Source organism: Lepidochelys kempii, chromosome 12, assembly GCF_965140285.1.
Source record: "Lepidochelys kempii isolate rLepKem1 chromosome 12, rLepKem1.hap1, whole genome shotgun sequence".
Lineage (NCBI taxonomy): Eukaryota > Metazoa > Chordata > Testudines > Cheloniidae > Lepidochelys > Lepidochelys kempii.
Genome location: NC_136391.1, coordinates 10,353,413 through 10,371,398, shown reverse-complemented (window position 1 = coordinate 10,371,398; position 17,986 = coordinate 10,353,413). Strand labels below are relative to the sequence as shown.

At 45.4% G+C, this 17,986-nt stretch overlaps 1 protein-coding gene across 3 annotated transcripts; it reads left to right on the top strand.

Annotated features, from left to right (window-relative positions):
- Positions 1–2,475: 2,475 nt before the first annotated feature.
- OSGIN1 (oxidative stress induced growth inhibitor 1) lies at positions 2,476–17,606 on the top strand. Of its 3 annotated transcripts, none has more exons than XM_073307533.2 (6): positions 2,476–2,561; positions 8,930–9,034; positions 13,038–13,174; positions 13,497–13,688; positions 14,037–14,128; positions 14,896–17,606. In XM_073307533.2, the coding sequence occupies exons 2-6, from the start codon at positions 8,968–8,970 to the stop codon at positions 15,911–15,913; spliced, it is 1,506 nt and encodes a 501-aa protein (XP_073163634.1). In that variant the 5' UTR covers positions 2,476–2,561; positions 8,930–8,967; the 3' UTR covers positions 15,914–17,606. The 3 variants fall into 3 exon arrangements, with proteins under 3 accessions (XP_073163634.1, XP_073163632.1, XP_078704214.1); XM_073307531.2 differs by having other exon boundaries at positions 2,479–2,606; XM_078848088.1 differs by lacking the exon at positions 2,476–2,561 and adding an exon at positions 6,459–8,022.
- The last annotated feature ends 380 nt before the right edge of the window (positions 17,607–17,986 follow it).

Below are 17,986 nucleotides of genomic sequence, written 5' to 3'. Positions count from 1 at the left end.
CTTCACCCATGGCCCTCTGTTCCTGGTCTCCATGGGGGCCTTTTGCAGCTGTGCAGCAGGGTCTAGTACAGGTGGTGTGGAGCACCAGCAGCCTGCTCCTGTGCTCTGTCCGCCCTGAGTGAGCTGGGCTGCTTCCTTGTGAGCGCCGCCTCCATTGTGAGCATGCCCAGTAGGTGCGGCTGGTGAGGCCTTCTTGGCTCAGAGCTGCTTGTTAACCTGTGGTTCTCCACTGTGGGACTTATACACCCCCTCACATACCCTTCCCCTAAGGCTAAGACCCAAGATTGGGTCCAGAAATTGGCATTTCTGTATATCTTTACTGGACAATGGAGTACCTGGAAGTTGTAGGGCTGCAGGGAAAGTTACCACTTCATGATCTGGGTATTGGTGTCCTTCATGGAGTTTAGCTAGTGGAAGGGAGTGTGGTCTGTGACGAGTAGGAAGGAATTCCCTAGGAGACAATAGCGAAGTGCCTCTATGGTCCATTTCACAGCCAGGGCCTCTTTCTCAATCATTGAGTAGTTCACCTCCCAAGGGAACAGCTTTCTACTCATGTAAAGGACTGGATTTTCCTCGCTTTGGAGGACTACTTCCGATGCATCTGTTTGCAAAATGAATTGTTTCGTGAAGTCGGGGTGTAAAAGAACTGGCCCCTGGATTAGCTGGCTCTTTAAGGTTCTGAAGGCCCTGTCACAGGCTTCCGTCCACTGTACCTTCCTGGGACTGGTGCTTTTCACCAGGTCAGTGAGAAGGGCAACTACTGTGGCAAATTTAGATACAAACCACCTGTAAGAGCCCACCAAGCCTAGGAAGTATCGCACCTACATTTTGGTTGATGACACTGGACAACCTGTCTGTTCTTGGACCTTGTCCACTGGGGGTGCATCTGAACCCATCCCACAGTGTATGCGAGTCACCTCTCTCTGTCCAAAGTGGCATTTGGCAGAATTTGCCTTCCTTCTCCCAGCTACCAGCGCTGGACCTGCTGGCTGCTTCCGGGGCATGTGCAACGCGGTGTCAGGACAGGCAGGAAGCCTGGCTTAGTCCCGCTGCACCACTGACCAGGAGCCGCCTGAGGTAAGCCTGCTCCCGAGCCCCTGCCCCAGCCCTGAGCCCCCCCTGAAGTCCAGACCCCCCTCCTGCACCCCAAAACCCCTCATCCCTGGCCACACCCCAGAGCCCACACCCCCAGCACAGAACCCTCACCCCCTCCTGTACCCCAATCCCCTGCCCCAGCCCAGAGCCCCCTCCCACACTCTGAACCTCTCATCTCTGGCCCCACCCCAGAGCCCTCACCCCCTCCTACACTCCAACCCCCGGCCTCAATCCGCAGCTCCCTCCCACACTCCGAATCCGTCGGCCCCAGCCTGAAGCCTCCTCCTGCACTCCAACCTACTGCTCCAGCCCTGAGCCCCCCCAAACCCAGAGCCCCCTCCTGCACTCCAAACCTCTCATCCCTGCCCCCACCCCAGATACTGCACCGCCAGCCCAGAGCCTTCACACACTCCTGCACCCCATCCTTTTGGCACAGTCCTGAAGCCCTCAAACCCAGAGCCTCCTCCTGCACCCCAAACCCCTCAGTCCCAGCCCCACCCCAGAGACCACACCCCTAGCTGGAGCCCTCACGCCCTCCCAAACGCCTGCCCCAGCCCAGTGAAAGTGAGTGAGGGTGGGGGAGAGCGAGCCACCGAGGAAGGGGGAATGTAGTGAGTGGGGCAGAGCCTTGGGGTAGGGGAGCAGCTTCAGGGAGGGGCCGGGGCTAGGGTGTTTGGTTTTGTGCAACTAGAAAGTTGGCAATCCTAATTGTAAATGGTGGTCTTGAGAGCCTTGGTCTTCACTAGATCGCACAATACCTGCATCAGTTTGGATGAAAAGTTGGACCCCTGGTCTGCCAGTATTTCACTAGGGGGCAGTGGTGTGTATGTAATATGCACTAGCCAGCTTCTTACAATAAAGTGTGGTTGAAATTCAAAATCTCAACCAGAAGGGGAGGACGTTGCAAATCCCCCTTCCCCCCATTTTTGTTGATCAGCTGTAATTACAATACTGCTGACTCTACATAGTCCTAAAAGATCCTTCAGTTTTAATGAAAGCATGCTGTGCTATCCTGCCATCCTTAATTACAGTAATTATTGCTGTGTCAGCTAGGTGTTTTAAATAAGAATAAAACTCCAAACACCACCACAATAAAACTCAGATTAATTTACACAAGACTCTTAAACTAAAAATAAAAAGGGATTAAATCTGAGTGTTGGATTCTTGTCATATGGGAGCAACAGGGGCATGGTTCCTTCCAGGCTGTTTTTCACCATATTTATTTCCTTTATACTATCAACTTAACAGCACAAAGTGACTCTGCATTGTTCGTTCATAAACAGGGTAAGTTAGGTAGTGTTGCTGACTCATGCTTATGAGCCATTTTCCTAGTCCCTCCCACCCAGGCTTCAACCCCACCTCCTTAAACTAGGAACTGGTTGCCTAGTATATTTAACTGCTGCCTTGGAGCTGGGAGCAATATACGGTCAAGATGCATGGGGTGTTCTGCTTCTCTAAAAATACAGGTACTGACACACAGACTTTCCTTCTCATCACCTTCATTTCCTGAGGTAAGAGGACTGTAGATGAATAAAGAAAGCTTTATTAGCCAGGCATGAGTAGCATATTGCTTTCTAGAATGGCACAAGGGAATGCTCTTAGAAAGAAGGTGTCAGCTTAATGAACCACATAACTGGATTGTTCCTCAGTTGTGTCTATGGAATGCTTTGCATTGGAATCACAAGAATAAGACTGACAAGGAGGGTCAGCAAACTTCTGTTGCTGAGAGACAAGCTTTTGAATTTACACAGAGAAGAAATGCAAGCAGAAAGATTCTATTAAAACTTTAGAAGGATGCAGTAAAGTTTAAACTGCACTCAACTGTTGGAGTTTCAGTATTTTAAAAAAATGAATGACTGAAATCAAATGACATTACAAAAAGCTGCCTATCAAATTAACAGAGAAACAGAAAACAACTGATGGAAACTGCTGTTTGTGACAAGTTTGTGTGGCTCCTGTTACACCTGAATCTCACAGAAACACCTGCAAGCTGCTACATTATTTACAGCTGCACTGCCCTTCTTAAAATCTCTCCATGTGTTGTACTGGTCTAGTTTTATGGTTCTTACTTAAGTAAGACTCCTGTGGATGACTCTGGGAGCTTTGGTTGCATCAGGGCAGCAGAACTTGGCTCTCGCTACTAAAGTTGCTCCAGTGTATTGCTAACAGATCACTGCTCACGCACGCGTGCTCTCTCTCTCTCTCTTCTTTGGATTTTTAATTCATTTCAGTTGTATTTTCAGGGTGCACTAGAGGTCACACTGGTTTGCTTTACATGAGTGATCCCTTTAAGCCCAATGGGAGTACATGTGTAAGGAGAGCAGGATTTGGCCCTAGATGGATAAGTTAGGCACTTCTCCTAGCCAGAACATTACCTAATCAGTGAGACACATTGGTGGTAATGAGGGAGATGGATTCTGGAGCACAGTAATAATAGAACAGAAAGCACTTCCAGATTGGGGCGGGAGGTGGGTTGCAGGAAGAGGAACATTTAAGGTGGAATTCTAAATTAGAAGCCAATACTATGAACAGAATCATTGAGCTGGCTGACTTTGAATACTGGGTGTTGTGTTTTACATAAAGGAAGGTGAAAAGGAAAACAACCTAGTTTCTTCTATTTGACCAGCTTCTTCCCCCATTGCACTTCCATAGCGAGTTCAGTATAAACCCTGGGAAAACTCCCACGCAGCTTAGGCACTTGTGCAATGCTGCTGAAGGTGAGTAGGATTTGACCCGCTGTCTGGATTTCAATGGAGGGAATGAGTCCTCTCCATTCTGAGAGTGATCCAAAGATTTTATCTTTGGCTCTAATGGCATGAGAGAATTTTTCCCTCCTGTGTCTTCAGCAGTTTCTAGTCTATATTGAGCTAAATCCTGGTTTCCATTCATGCAAATGAATGGAACACATTTGCAAAGGTGTAAACTGGTGCAGAACCTGGCCCATTGGTGTTAGCTTTCTTATTATAAAACAGGTAATTACTATAAACTATACAGGTGACAGCTGTAAAGCAGGGAGGGAATACTTCTTTAATCAATAGAGCTGTGCTAGGATAAGTATTAACTTATTTTCCATCACAGTTGTTTGCATATTACTCTACACAATAAGGAAATGGTATCCAGAGGTATTTGTCGCCTAGCTTTAGCAAGATGCACAGCAATGAAATTGGCATAAGGAGGTACACTTGGTTTTTATTTTATCTGTTTTAGTGCTAGTTTTATCCAGTCTGGGTTTGGATCTAAGACATCCCCCCAGTGTAGCCAGTGGTGCTACTCTTGCCAATAACTCTGGGTATAATTCCCATGAATGTCTCCTTCCTTTTACATATCAAAAGCCATAGAAGGGGGAATTGACTTATCGTGGGCAGTCCACAGCTCCTGGGCCTCTGCTGTAGGGGTGGATGACAGCAGAGCAGAACAGCTAGAGGCCAAGGCAACCTGCTACTGATGAAGGCAGAACTACACAGCTGGTTCTGGCCCATCTTGCCCCACCCACGTCCCCTAAAAGAAGCACTTATGCTGCTGCTGAGACTGCTGCTAGATATTATCTTACGCTGTGCTGCCAGTGGCTGGTTCATGGTCCATTGCCCATCTGCAGGCAGCATGCGGCCATTTTATCAGCAGTGTTTCTGCAGAGTGTTGGAGAAATACACACGGCTGTCTTTTAGGGACTTTGTATCCCTCCTCTTCCCCTGCTTAATCTAAACAAATTCTAGTCTGAAGGTGCATGGTTAGCTCTGCTAGGAAACCTAACACGGACCTGTATGTTGCGTGGAACAGCCATGGAGTCAGAGCTCCTGCCACTCTTCAGGCGGGCACTACCCAGGTAAAGTGCATTATAATTTATGCTGCCTGAGAGACTATCCTGCTGTATAGAATGGCAGTTCCAACTCCCTGGTCTCACACAGCCACCCCAACTGCTTAGAGCTGAACTCCTGCAATTGCATCTGGGGAGGGGGGAGAGATGTGGCTGTATAGCAGGGAGTTTACCATGTGCCTGTTTCTGATTAGCTCTGGCACATGGCTGGAATGCCTTATCCTTCAGCAGCAGGTAAAGTAGTTGTGAGTGGGAGGGTTGTAACCTGTCTGCATATAGTTTAGTGCTTTTTGTCAAGGCTACAATATGAGACTCTGCCTAGAAGCTGCACAGATAGACGTGAAAAGGAGGGATCAAGAAAGGAAGCGATTTAAAGGCAGAGTGGGAGGGAAGATGCGTCCAGTTAGACAGAAAGTCTCCACAGTTAGATTCCAGGGAAAGTTATTGTTAATTTAGTTTAGAAATTCACCATGCCACAGTCTGTGTATTGGTGCTGCTCAGATCCTAGTATGCCCAGAGGCAACACCAGCTGTCCTGCAATAGTTAAAGTTACAAGTGTGTTTTTCTATGACAGTGCTCTATTTATAGAGGACTTAGAACCTGGTTATAAAAACAGGCCCTGGGCTGATAAAAGTCTGAGACTTTACACTTATGTTCCATGATTACTATAGTTAGAACAAGTGATGAGCTGGAGCTGGTTCACGCGAACCGGTTATTAAATTTTGAAACCGGTTTAGAACCGGTTGTTAAAGGGGTTCAGCAAACTCTGGCCTGCAGGCCACATGCAGCCCGCAGGACTGTCTTGTCCGTCCTGCCTGAGCTCTCGGCTGGGGAGGCTCCCCTGAGAATTTCTACTCGCCTGGCAGCCCTGCGGTCCTTCAGCTTCTGGCAGCTCAGCACTGGTTCGAACCCCTCGTGTTTTTTTTTTTTGTTTTTTTTTTGCAAATGCGAAATAACACAATTAAATTTGAAAACCTAAGTATAAAAAGGAAAAACTCGCCTTGCAGCAGTGGCTACTGTGGTTCCTGTCCTGCAGGGGTGGGTCTGGCTTCCCACTCTGGCCACCGCAACCTGGTGGCAGAGCGAGCAAGCTGCCCCACACATAAGTGCTGGAACTAGTGGGGCTAGGGGTGCTACTGCACCCCCAATTTGAACTAGTAATAACTCACATACATGGTTTCCGCCTCCCCCCCCCACCCCCGGTAAAAATTGTTCCAACGCCATCTGTCCCGTGAGGCTGGCCCCAGCTCCCTGCTTTGGGCATTGTGACTGGGCACATGGGATTGAAGCATTGCTCAGGTTTGGCCTGGTTGCCCCTCCGTCATGACGAGGCTGGGTCAAACCTGTGCAACACTGGGACCCCGTGTGGCAGGAAGCTGGGCCCAGCCATATGGGATGGGAGCAGCAGGAGCCATCTCTGTGGGGTGAATGCATGGCAGGCTCACTCTGCAATCTCCCCCCCCCCCCAGGGGCTCCCACCTCTCCAGGGGCGGGACTCAACACTCCCTCCACCCCCAGCAAATACAAAATAAAAAGAAATCCCCCCTCCCCATTATAAAAAAAAAAATACAGAAGAATTTCACAGGCTCAAACTAACTGAGCCTTTCCACAGGATCATCTGGTTCACCATTTAAATGCTTCATGCTTAACACTCACACACATTTAGTAGGCCATGATCAAATGTTACTTAATGTCACAATAAATCATTTCATTTCTTTCACCCATAAATTAATAACAGTTAAAGGCCAATAGATATCATTAGAGTTTTGATGCAGAAATATAGATATCTATGTGCTAATTCCTAATGACCAGGTAAGCATGGACTCTTTGGCATCACTCATTTCCAGGTGGTGGAATGCTGTCAAAAGAAACGGTACAAAGCAAAAAGTAGCCAGGACTTGATTCCAGAAGATCCATGATGCTTTTGTTTGTTCAGATGGGAGATGTTACTGGCTAAAACTGCATGTTTGTCTATTTTTTTTCCCTTGCATGAAAACACTGGCTATTTTGTGAACACCACCCACCAGTGTAACCTTCTTCAAAAAGTTAGTGAAATGCCTACTTTTTGACTTTACCAGTGCCAAAGCTGTCTTGCTTCTTGCCATTGGTCTATCTACCTATTGCATTTAATAACTGGTTTTTGATGCCCAGAAGTAAGATACTAACTTCCCTTCATCTTTCATGCAACATGGCTGAAATTCACTTTTGTGCAGATCTTCACCAGAAAGACTATACACAATGTACATAGGCCTTGCACTTTCTCTCTGCTCAGGGGTGAATTTTACCCTTTTGGAATAGTTACCATCTTCTGTTCCACAGCTGGCTACATTTCAGAGGCAAGTTACTCCAACACACAGAATATGTGAGAATTAGCAACATGAATTGAGATCCTGCCAGAGGAAAGGCAGTAGGTAAAAGACTAATTGCAGTTCATTTATGGCAAAGGGATATATTGTACAGTACAGGAGTATCAGCGTCTCAAAGACTATATTCAGAACCTGATTACTAGATTTTTTTTTTTTTTTTTTTTTTTTTGAACTTCAAGGTAAAATTTGTGTGGCTTCTCATGCAGTCTGCTGGCAATTTAGTAGATTCTTGCATTAAGTAGTGAAGTACACTTCAGTTTAACTGAACTGCTGCACAGTTGGATGACATTTGTGGTGAGAGGATTATGTCAAACATTATGACCTGCCAAGCTTGTTTGGGAATGTATAGCACACTTACCAAAGATCTTTCTACACTCAATGAAAAGACGAGAATGCCCTGCTGAGCCAAGTCATTCCATTCAACGGATTCTGATAGGCTTTCAAAATTATGACCGTGTTAATTTAATTTCATTTTCTGGAGGCTAGCTGAAGATTTCTATTGAGAATGTTTGTCTAGACTTAGTAACAACAGAGAATTCGTAACCCTTTCTGGACTCAGTGGATTAGCAGCACTGAAAGTACAGATGACTAATACAAATTCATTCAAACAACTTTGGAATTATTTATTTACGGTGGGAAAGTCACTGCAGCCTCAAGATAGCAGTGAGTTAGGTGTGGCTAGCTTGCACTTAGTGTACATGCCTGGTCACTGTGCTGCTGAATTAAAATTGACAAGGGACAGGACAGGTAAGGGTTTACCAACCCGTCTCACTCCTATTTTCCTACTCAGTTGCTAGGAGATTGGATGATAGGTTTGTTATTTGTCACTGGATGGCTTAACAAGCTCTGATTCAGAACTCTACATATACATGGGATCTCAGTGTTGTTAAGGACCTATGTCAGATTAACAGATGGACATAAATAGTTTGTCACTCCATGAATGTGACAGTAACACCTCTCATTGCAAGAGAACAAGGATATTGCTTTTAAAAGAACTTGTTAACAACTGCACCCAGTGGTTTAGTGCTTTAGCAGTTCAAATTACTCAAACCTTTAGCAACGTGATGGGGCATTTTTTTTTGAAAATGATGCCAACAGCTTTCAAGTCTTCAAGCAGAAGTTTAGACTCAGATGCAAACTCCAACGCTCCATGAATGTGCAAATTTCTCTAAAAAGACAAATGTCACAAGAACCTCCTTGAAGAAATATGTTGGGTTAGCACAAACAGCTTGGAAAATTACCAAATGGCCCTTAAAGTCACTGTAACAAGAACTTAGCCCATGATATGTAGTGTTCATAGGAGAAGGGAAAATCTTCCCATGACCCATCTGCAACGTTCCCTGTTGTTTGAGTCCTTGGCCTGTCTTGAGTAGAGGCTGGCAGTTGTGTCATGTGGACCAAAAATGTCCATGAAGGACTAAAATAAGGACATCTTCTTTTGTTTAAGGTCAAATCCTAATTATGCCATAGGTTTCCAATACAAAATTTACACCTATACTGTATGGGAGCTGAAATTGAACTCCATTGTATGTAAAATGAGTGATAATATTTTAGATCAGCTGCTACCGAGGGCTATGAAGAGGAGAGAGTATTTGTTGTTTTTTTTTTTTTTAATAAAAAAAGAGTTAATGGTTGCGCTTTTTTGTCATTACAGGTAGATTTTTCTGGTCCTGAATCCTTTCAGATGTGAAGATGTATCCAGTGTTGAACAAAGTCCCAAACAAAAGTTATTCCAAACCACTTCCCATTGTTGTTATAGGTAAGTAATATTTTGGCAATGTAATCTGTGTTCTCCAGTGCGGTAGTCTTACTAAGACCTATTATATCTGACATCCTCATGCATTGTTCCAAAAGCTGTAATTAAATCTAGAAATGTTCTGGGAATGATATCCCCTCAGTTTTTGCTACAGTCAAGAAAGGATAATTTGGCTTAAGAAAATAAGAATATCAATGATCATTTATTACTGTTTTAAAACAGAATTGTCTGACCTTTAGGACATTCAGTTGAGCCTGTTTGTTTGTCTCATGGGTGTTTTGGAGCGGTTTGAAATTATTGTGTTGTGACTTTCACCTGGCAAGGAGTCAACTAGTGTTTAATTTTGTGACGTTTAGTGTTTGTTGAGTGTATGTGTTTAGGGCAGGAGTGAGCAAACTTTTTGGCCTGAGGGCCGCATCGAGTTTCTGAAATTGTATGGAGGGCCAGTTAGTGCAAGGCTGTGCCTCCCCAAACAGCCAGGCATTGCCCAGCCTCCACCCCCTATTCGACCCCTCCGCCCTGCTTCTTGCCCCCTGACCGGCCCCCGCGACCCCTACGCCATCCACCCCACTGCTGCTCTCTGTCCCCTGACCGCCCCCAGAGCCCCTGCCCTATCCAACCTCCCCTCTCCTTCCTGACTGTCCCCTGTGACCCCTACCCCATCCAACCACCCCTTCTCCCTGATCGCCCCTGGATCCACCGCCCCTAACTGCCCACTGCTGCCCCATCCAACCCCCCTCTCCTTCTTGACTGCCCCCCCGCTCCCATTCAACCCCTTTGTTCCCCACCCTCTGATTGCCCTGACCCCTATCCACACCCATAGCCCCTGAGCACCCTCCCCCCTTACCGCGCTGCCTGGAGCACTGGGTCAGGCCAGGCTCTGTAGCTGCACTGCCCCGCCCCAGGAGCTCAGAGCCCCACTGCCCAGAGCCTGGCGCTGTGAGCTGAGGCTGAGGGGAAGGGGGAACGGGGGGGAGGGGCTGGGGGCGAGCCTCCCAGGCCAGGAGCTCCGGCTGGGCAGGACGGTCCTGCGGGCCGGATGTGGCCCGCGGGTCGTAGTTTGCCCACCTCTGGTTTAGGGTCTGATCCAAAGCTACTGAAGTCTCTGAGACTCTTTACATGGAGATCGATGGGGTTTGGTTCAGGATTACACAGTGAAAAATATGTGTAGTAGTTTAATTTTTAAAACAGCTGTTTGTAGGAATGCAAAAGTTATGCTTCTCTTCACAGTTTTAGAAAGCCAGTTAGTTTGATGTTTGAGTGAATCAGGAACAGGAACTTCTTGTTTGCAAATGCCCTCTTGAGGTTAGTTAGACACGCTCACTCTCATATCAGATGTGTCACTGACGTGATAAGCTATGACCAAGCAGAGGCTTCTCTGGCATAAAGGAGTCCTTCCCTTTTCACTCAAGCTTGTGCTTAGGTGCCTTGCTAAATTAAGACATGAGCCCCATTGACTTTCCTGGGAGTCAGTGCTTCAATGCTTTGCTAGTGCTGGGCTTGTTACATGCCCACCATCTAAACCAGGGCGAAATTCTCCCCAGTGGAGTGAGCCCGTACAAGGTTTATGCACCACAAAAGTTCCACTTAATCCTTTGTATAGTAGTTTTGTGAGGTGGACACTTGTCCCAGGGGGCTGAATCCTGAGAGGCATTCTTAGACAGACAATTGAGAAGCTTGTTTTTCTTGGGATGGGATTGGTAAATTCTTGGTACTACCTTTTTAAAAGGGTCCAATTCCAAAACAAGTTTAACTTAAAGACCACTCTGAGTGTTACCAGTGCAGAGATTTCGCCCCCTGCACGGGAGAAGGGAGGCTCTGGTTTTTTGAGCAGCTCCAGGAACATTGCCAGCTGGAGATTGCTGGAGAGTACTCCAGGGGTTGTCTATACTGGCTCTGTGACAGCTGAGAGCTCCCTCGTGCCAGGGCAGTCAGTTGATCAGATCCAGCTGCTGTCTGGTTCCTTGTGCCATTGAAGTGGCATGAAGGGACACAAAGGCAGGAGTGTATCTGGCCTACTTTATGGGACTTAAAGATTCATATTTATAAATGCAGCTTTGTCCATAACTCTGCCTCATGTAACCAGATGTTTAAATACTGGACAGGAACTCTGATGTAACCCCAACAACAAAAGAGCAAGTTAAGGATGACTTATATCCTGGTTCTGTTTCAAGTTAATTATTGGGGTTTTATTTCCATCATTATTTACACTTGGCTTTTTCTCTAATCTAAGTGAGAACAGTGTTAGGAATAGAATTGAGAAGTGGCCTTTGCTCCCTGCAGTTCATTGCTCCCAGAGCAGGGATTATGTCCACAATGCTATGAAAGTGCACACAGAATGTTACAGGCTGCTGAGTCACCCTGACTGGTTTTCTGACACTGCATTATGTAATGGTGATTAGTCATATACTAAAGAGCAACAAAGCTTTGAGCTGTAGAGGCTGACAGCTAGTTATATAGACACTGTAAAATATTAAACATATTGGAAAACAGCCACGTGAAAACTTTCCACACACTACTCCACTGTACACTGACATAGAGTATGTATATTTGCTTCTGAAGCCAGTTGTTGGGTGGTCAGTAGGAAAATTTTAGCCATCCAGCTATTTGTTCAAAGTGTCATATTTTGAGGAGTGGTGGTGGTGGGGGAGGGAGAGCTCTTTGCCCAACCTCCAGCTCACTGCCTCCTTCCAGTGAATAGAAGGAGAGAGAACAAAGACAGGAGAGAACTAAACCTATAGGGCTGATTGGAGACCTACTGTAATCAATAGCAACTCCATTAGCTTCAGTTAAATCAATCAGTCAACAGGTTAGAGAGCGTCCAAATTTAAGGTGAGAAATTTGGCCAGTTTCAGAACAGGGTCTTCTGCAGAATCAGTGACCAGTATCCCAGTGACTAGAGAATTGGCATATGAGACATTGTGTGCCCACCCCCTGCTCTACATATCTTCTGTCACATAGTGGTAACTGGGAAGAGTCCAGGTCTGAATTCCTTGGCCCTATGAGGTAATACCTTGAAGTGAGCAATAAAGATCCTACATCTCTTCCTAATAACCTACTTGCTTCAAAATGACTGTAGACAGTGGCGTTGAGCAGTAGGCACCAAGGACTTGATCCTGCTGTCTGATGTACGGCAGCACCATCTCAGATATTCGCTATCCCACGTGAATGCACATCATAGCAGTGTCTGATTTTTCCTTCAAGATTATGAAGTGATGCAAGTTGCATTTAGGCAGGAAAGAATGAAGCCTTAACTCTTCTGGGGTTTGAGCCCCCCCCCCCCTTATCCATATACAAATCACTCTGACTCAGGTCAGCAAGCACTCAAGACGTGGGAATTAGGACCCTGCTAGGGGGTGGGTCAGAGCCGGAGTCCAGCTGTGGCTTGGGTCCTGTCGTTTTACAGTGTGGACTAGGGTCAAGCTGTAGACCTGAGTCAGAAGCACAGCTGTGATCTGGGTGCAGCAATTGTAAACCCAGGTTTACAATGCAGTGCGAGTGCTCAAACACAGGCTTGGAAACAGAGTCCACAAGTGTGGGTCCCACAGCTCTGGGTGTAGTGTGCAGTGTGTGGATGTACCCTCAAAGTCCAAGAGCAGGTTTAATTCCTGAACATCATCCTTTGAAAAATGCAGCTCTCTTCCGAGCCTGCTATTTTGCCAGTGTTTGACAAAACCCCAGCTTATTAGTGTCAGTAGCACTAAGAGGTCCCAACTGGGATCAGGGTTCCAGGGTGCTAGGCTTTGTACGTAGACCTTGTAAGAAACAGCCCCTGCCCTGAACAGCTTATAATACAAATAGATATGACAGACAAAAAGGGAAACAGAGAAGTGAAGTGATTTCCCCAAGGCCATGCAGCAGAACCATGGTTGACTTGAGACTAGAACCCAGTTCTTCTGAGTCAAAATCTATCCACTGGACCATACTGCATATCTGGTAAGATGCTTTAAAAGGACTATTGTTCCAACCACAGTGATGCAATATTAATTTAATTGTGTTTGTTCAGGGAATGGTCCTTCAGGAATTTGCCTTTCCTACCTGCTGTCTGGTTATATCCCTTACATCAAAAGGGGCTCTGTTCATCCTCATCCTATTCTACAGAGGAAACTAGAGGAAACACCAGAAGTCTCCATTATAGACCAGGTTTGTATCAAATGAATTTGCCTTTTACCAGGAAGAAGTAGATGGAACACATCACCACCATCATATGCCCAGAGCATGCTGGCAACAGAAGCCTTAAGCATGGGTTAATTTGTTTCCCAAATCATGACGGTATATAGGGCCAGCACAAGGGCTATGCGCTGCTCAAATCATCCAGACCGGGCTTATGTGCCATATCGGACTTATTCTGACTAAGAGACGTTCAGCTCTACTGAGCACCTAATGATATTACATTACTGCTGCATTTTGAGGTGATCTCATGTGTTCTATGATGCAGGCTCTAAGTATCTGCCTTGTCTTTTAGGATCTGGAGTACCTGTCTGAAGGTTTGGAGGGACGATCCCAGAGCCCCGTGGCTCTTCTTTTTGACACTCTGCTGCGTCCTGATACAGACTTTGGTGGAACTGCAGAATCTGTCCTCACTTGGTGGCACAAGACCAACAGAGCCATTCCCCATCTGGTCCTTGGCAGAAACCCTCCTGGGGGTGCCTGGCATGTATGTAGACATGAATGCTTAACTTTATGAAATATGTATGACACAATAGTCAGTATCATGATTAAAGATGTAAAGGGTTGAACAAGCTAATCAGCCAGACAACCAGGATCCAGCAGGGCTCTGCTTTTACACCCACCAAAAAGTGAGCTGGTTTGAATGTGCAGGAGAGATTTGCCCTCCCAGCCTACTACTGCCGTTTGTTCCATTCAAACATCTGGATCAGCCGAGGTCCCTTGGTGACACTAAAGTTTGATTTACTGGAACTTAACAGAACAGTGTTCCTGTTCCATTAGTGCTTATTTCCTTTCATTTTCAGTTGCTTAACTCATTCGGTGTTTGTTCTTGCAGTTTATTGAGGGATCTACGATCACTTTGAGCCAAGGGGAATGGATGGGACTTCCAGACCTTCAGCTCAAAGACTGGATGAGGAAAAAGAGGAGGTGAGGAGACTGCCCAAATAGCCAAAGGATTTTTGGGCAAATAAGTAATCTGGTATGAAGTCCAGCTGGCTATCTATTATGGCCAGTTTCAGTGAGTCGAAGAAATCCCCAAGAAAAATCTATTTGGTACTCAGTGCTGGTGGTATAAATTCAGAGTAACTCCATGGACCGCAGACCAGTTAGTTCTGAATGTACACTGGGGTAACAGATCAGCATGTGGCCAGCAGTTACATTTAAAAATCTGAATTAATCGGTGTGGAAACCATAATTTTGGGATAGTGTAGCCCATTTATATATTGTCCCACATTTACAAGTATTCTAATCAGACAGATGTATAGTGGGACAAAGTACAGTGTAATCATTCAGATGTTAGATTGCAAATACTTAGGCTACTTTTGCTATTGTTAGAATGTACATGCTATAAACCTAGGTCTGGAAAAGCTCACGAGAAAAAAATAAATTGGAAGTGATAGGGAGGGTAGTAAAGGGGTAAATATGTTGCTAAAGTTTTTGTGGGGTTTTCATATCCAACTGTATTGCCTCTTCCAATTATTCCTGATAGTGAGCCCAACTGTTCAGACTTGTGTATTAGGAGTAATTCCACTGAAATCAATTGGATTGCTCTGGGGTAAAACTAGCAAGGAAGAGAATGCAGGCCCAGTTTCTCCATTAGTGCCAGGATAGATAGCCCTTCAGTACATGCAACTGAGGAGGGAGAAGCCTCTGAATTTCACTGTTCAACCATCATTTATAATATCCTGTTACAGGGGCCTCAGGAATAACAGAGCCACAGCAGAAGACATTGCTCAGTATTACCAACATTATGTGGCAAAGAAAGGGCTGCAGAAGAACTTTATCTGTGGGAGTGTTGTGACATCTGTGAGGAAAGTGAGCCCAGATGTAAGCTCCAGCTATGCACAGCAGGATTCTGAGGGGAACAGTGACTCCTTCTGGGATTTCCCCGAGAAAGAGAAGGAAGATGACCAGATTGCTAGTGGAAATCTTTTCCAGGTGGATGGATTCATCAAAAACATTAATGGTGGTCAGCAACCCTTCTCCATCTATGCAGAGAATGTGGTTTTAGCCACTGGAACATATGACAGTCCAACCAACCTTGGAGTTAATGGAGAGAACCTTCCTTTTGTCCATCACAAACTCTCTGCCCTTGAAGAAGCAGTGAAGAACAAGAAGGTTAGCATGACATCAGATCCAGTCTTGATTGTAGGTGCCGGGCTGACAGCTGCTGATGCAATTCTCTTTGCTCACCATTGCAACATCCCAGTGATACACGCCTTTCGCAGAAGGGTCAACGATCCAGGTCTCATCTTCAATCAGCTCCCCAAAATGATGTATCCAGAGTACCACAAAGTCCACCAGATGATGAAAGAACAGTCAGTTGCTTGTCCCGGGCCATATGAATGTTATATCAGCCTTCCTGAACATCATGTCCTGTCCTTCAGAGAGGACAAGAAGTGTGTCTTCCAGGATAAGAGCGGTCACCAGAAAATCTTTAACATTTCTATGGCTTTTGTTCTCATTGGCTCAAACCCCAACCTCTCCTTCCTACCAAATAATGGCATTGACTTGGCAATTGACAGTGAGCAGCCAGTCAACTCCAAGAGGAACCCTATCGACGTTGACCCATTCACCTACCAATGTGTTCAGGAGAAAGGGCTTTATGCTGTGGGGCCATTAGCTGGGGACAACTTTGTGCGTTTTGTGCAGGGAGGGGCTCTGGCTGTTGCCAGCTCTCTGTTAAAAAAAGCAAACAAAAATCCTCCTTAACAAACAAACTGCCCTAAGCCAAAAGCGTTCAAACGGGTGATTCCTATTCTCTTTGAGAAGTAAGGCATTTGACATGTGCACTTTCCCCTGCGGTACTCTCCAGGGCAGTTCAGAGTGACCAAACTCTCAGTGGGTTCATTTGGGAATGATAAGTCAGCAAGTACATGGTTTGGGATTTAGATCTCAATGTTGCCAACATTTCTGCCTTGCTAAAAGGTCGAATTCAGGTGCAACCAAGGGAATAGCCCCATCCCTGCAGAGCTTTGCACTAAGGGAATGGGGAACTTGCATCCTAGCTTCGAATAGCTGGGGGCAAAGCCACAATCACTTCACCATATAAATGTCTTGCAGGCTGCAGCTGGTTGAAAAGAGTTCTCATCCTTTAACTATTTTCTTGGTGGCCATATTGGCAAGCCCTGTGTTTAGTTAGTCCTTTTCAAATGTTACTGGGTAAATACAGGCAATACTACACAACACACAGTTGTTGCTGTTTCATGCGCTTATGTGGCACAGCTCTACGCTGTTCTTGCGATGCAAAAGTCCATTGAAAGCTGTGCTGCAAGTGTTCTGTGCACCTAAACCAGAATTCTGCCATTAGAAATGGTCACAAAAGCGTTGCCTGAAGGGCTGCTGTAGCAGTCCTCTTCTCCTGCAAGGAGCACCACCACCATGTTCTGTGTGTCCTATCTTTGGATGCAGCACACTTGCATATCTGTCTCTTTTTTGGAAGACTCCTTTTCAAATAATGGTACAAACGTACTCCTGTTGAGTGCACAATCTTTAAAGAGCTAGAAGGCAGAATGATCGAGTGTAACAGTGCTGCATTCTTAGAGACCTCTTTAGGGACACCAAAACCAAAGTATAAAGAGGAATTATCCTTGGTTGGTGGGAACTGATTAATACTCCAAATTCATCCTGCTCAGTGGAATTGAATGTTTGTTTTTTCTTTGGGAAGCTTTACATTACATATTGTAGTATGGATTCCCAATATAGGATTATTTCAGGAAACAGGTTCTGTAAATCAAAAATGGCATTCCACAAATTGTTCTTGAAAGAGAAGAATTGCACAATTGCTTTTAGTTGTTAAATTGCTTTAGTCTATTTACTTCATTATGAAAAATTCAAATATAGAAGAGATCCTAGATTAATACTGGAAGAAAACATTCACTATAGATTTCTGGATAACTGTGTAACAAGATCTACCTGCATTTGAACAATGGCCCTGATCCTGCAAGGCCCCTGTATATGAACTTCAATGGGAGTTCCACATGGAGAACACAGTAGTCTCTCTGCATATAAGGCCTGACTCTGCTCCGCTTAGTGGGGCAAAACTGCCGTTGACACAGCAAGATGGGCCGAATGAGGCCCAAAGAGGCCACTTTACTGTGTGTGGAAGTTGATGTGCGCAATCCTTTCACGTAGCTGCTGACCTGGAATAGTCAGGCACTTCACTAAGTGCATACAATGCCAGCAAGTCTTTCAGAAACTTTCCACACACAGAGAAAATGTTAGTTTGTAACTGCCTGGTCCCAGAAGTTTTTAAGCAAGGCAGGTGTAAGGAACACATCTGGCCTTTGTGTTGCTGCTGTGTCTTAGCAATGTTGTACAGCACTCTGGAAACTAACTGTTTTTGTATTTTCTAAGTTAGCTGTATTTTATATGTGGAACAAGTTTAAATAAAATTTAAAACTTATTCCAGGTGAATTCATTTATTTGAGCTGTAGCTGAATCAGTGACCAAGGTGGCATGACCTATAAGTCAGGAGTTATGCAAACCATTCATCACAAGGATTACTGGTAGGGTCCAGGAAATTACTAAAGAGGATTTACAAACTACAAATAATTAAAAGGGAAGCACTGCTCTTGATGATTTGACTTCGAGTCTCCCTTGGTCAGATGAGATGAAAAGCAACAAATGGAGAAGGTATTGATTTTCATAAGGTTATAAAGAACCCTGAAAAGAAAGCAAGCCAGATCTTACCCCTGTGTCAGCCCAGTAAGCCAGCTGTGAACAAAGGAGTTTTGCAGGAGTCTAGCAGACACTGAATCCCTTGCCCGCTTAAAGCTTGACTAG

What these genes read in the sequence shown, in the direction of transcription:
- OSGIN1 (XM_073307533.2), top strand. Translation starts at nt 8,968, where the DNA reads ATGTATCCAGTGTTGAACAAAGTCCCAAACAAAAGTTATTCCAAACCA. An exon ending in AAGTCTCCATTATAGACCAG is followed by an intron (nt 13,175 to 13,496) that starts GTTTGTATCAAA and finishes CTTGTCTTTTAG; the next exon opens with GATCTGGAGTACCTGTCTGA. An exon ending in CTCCTGGGGGTGCCTGGCAT is followed by an intron (nt 13,689 to 14,036) that starts GTATGTAGACAT and finishes TTGTTCTTGCAG; the next exon opens with TTTATTGAGGGATCTACGAT.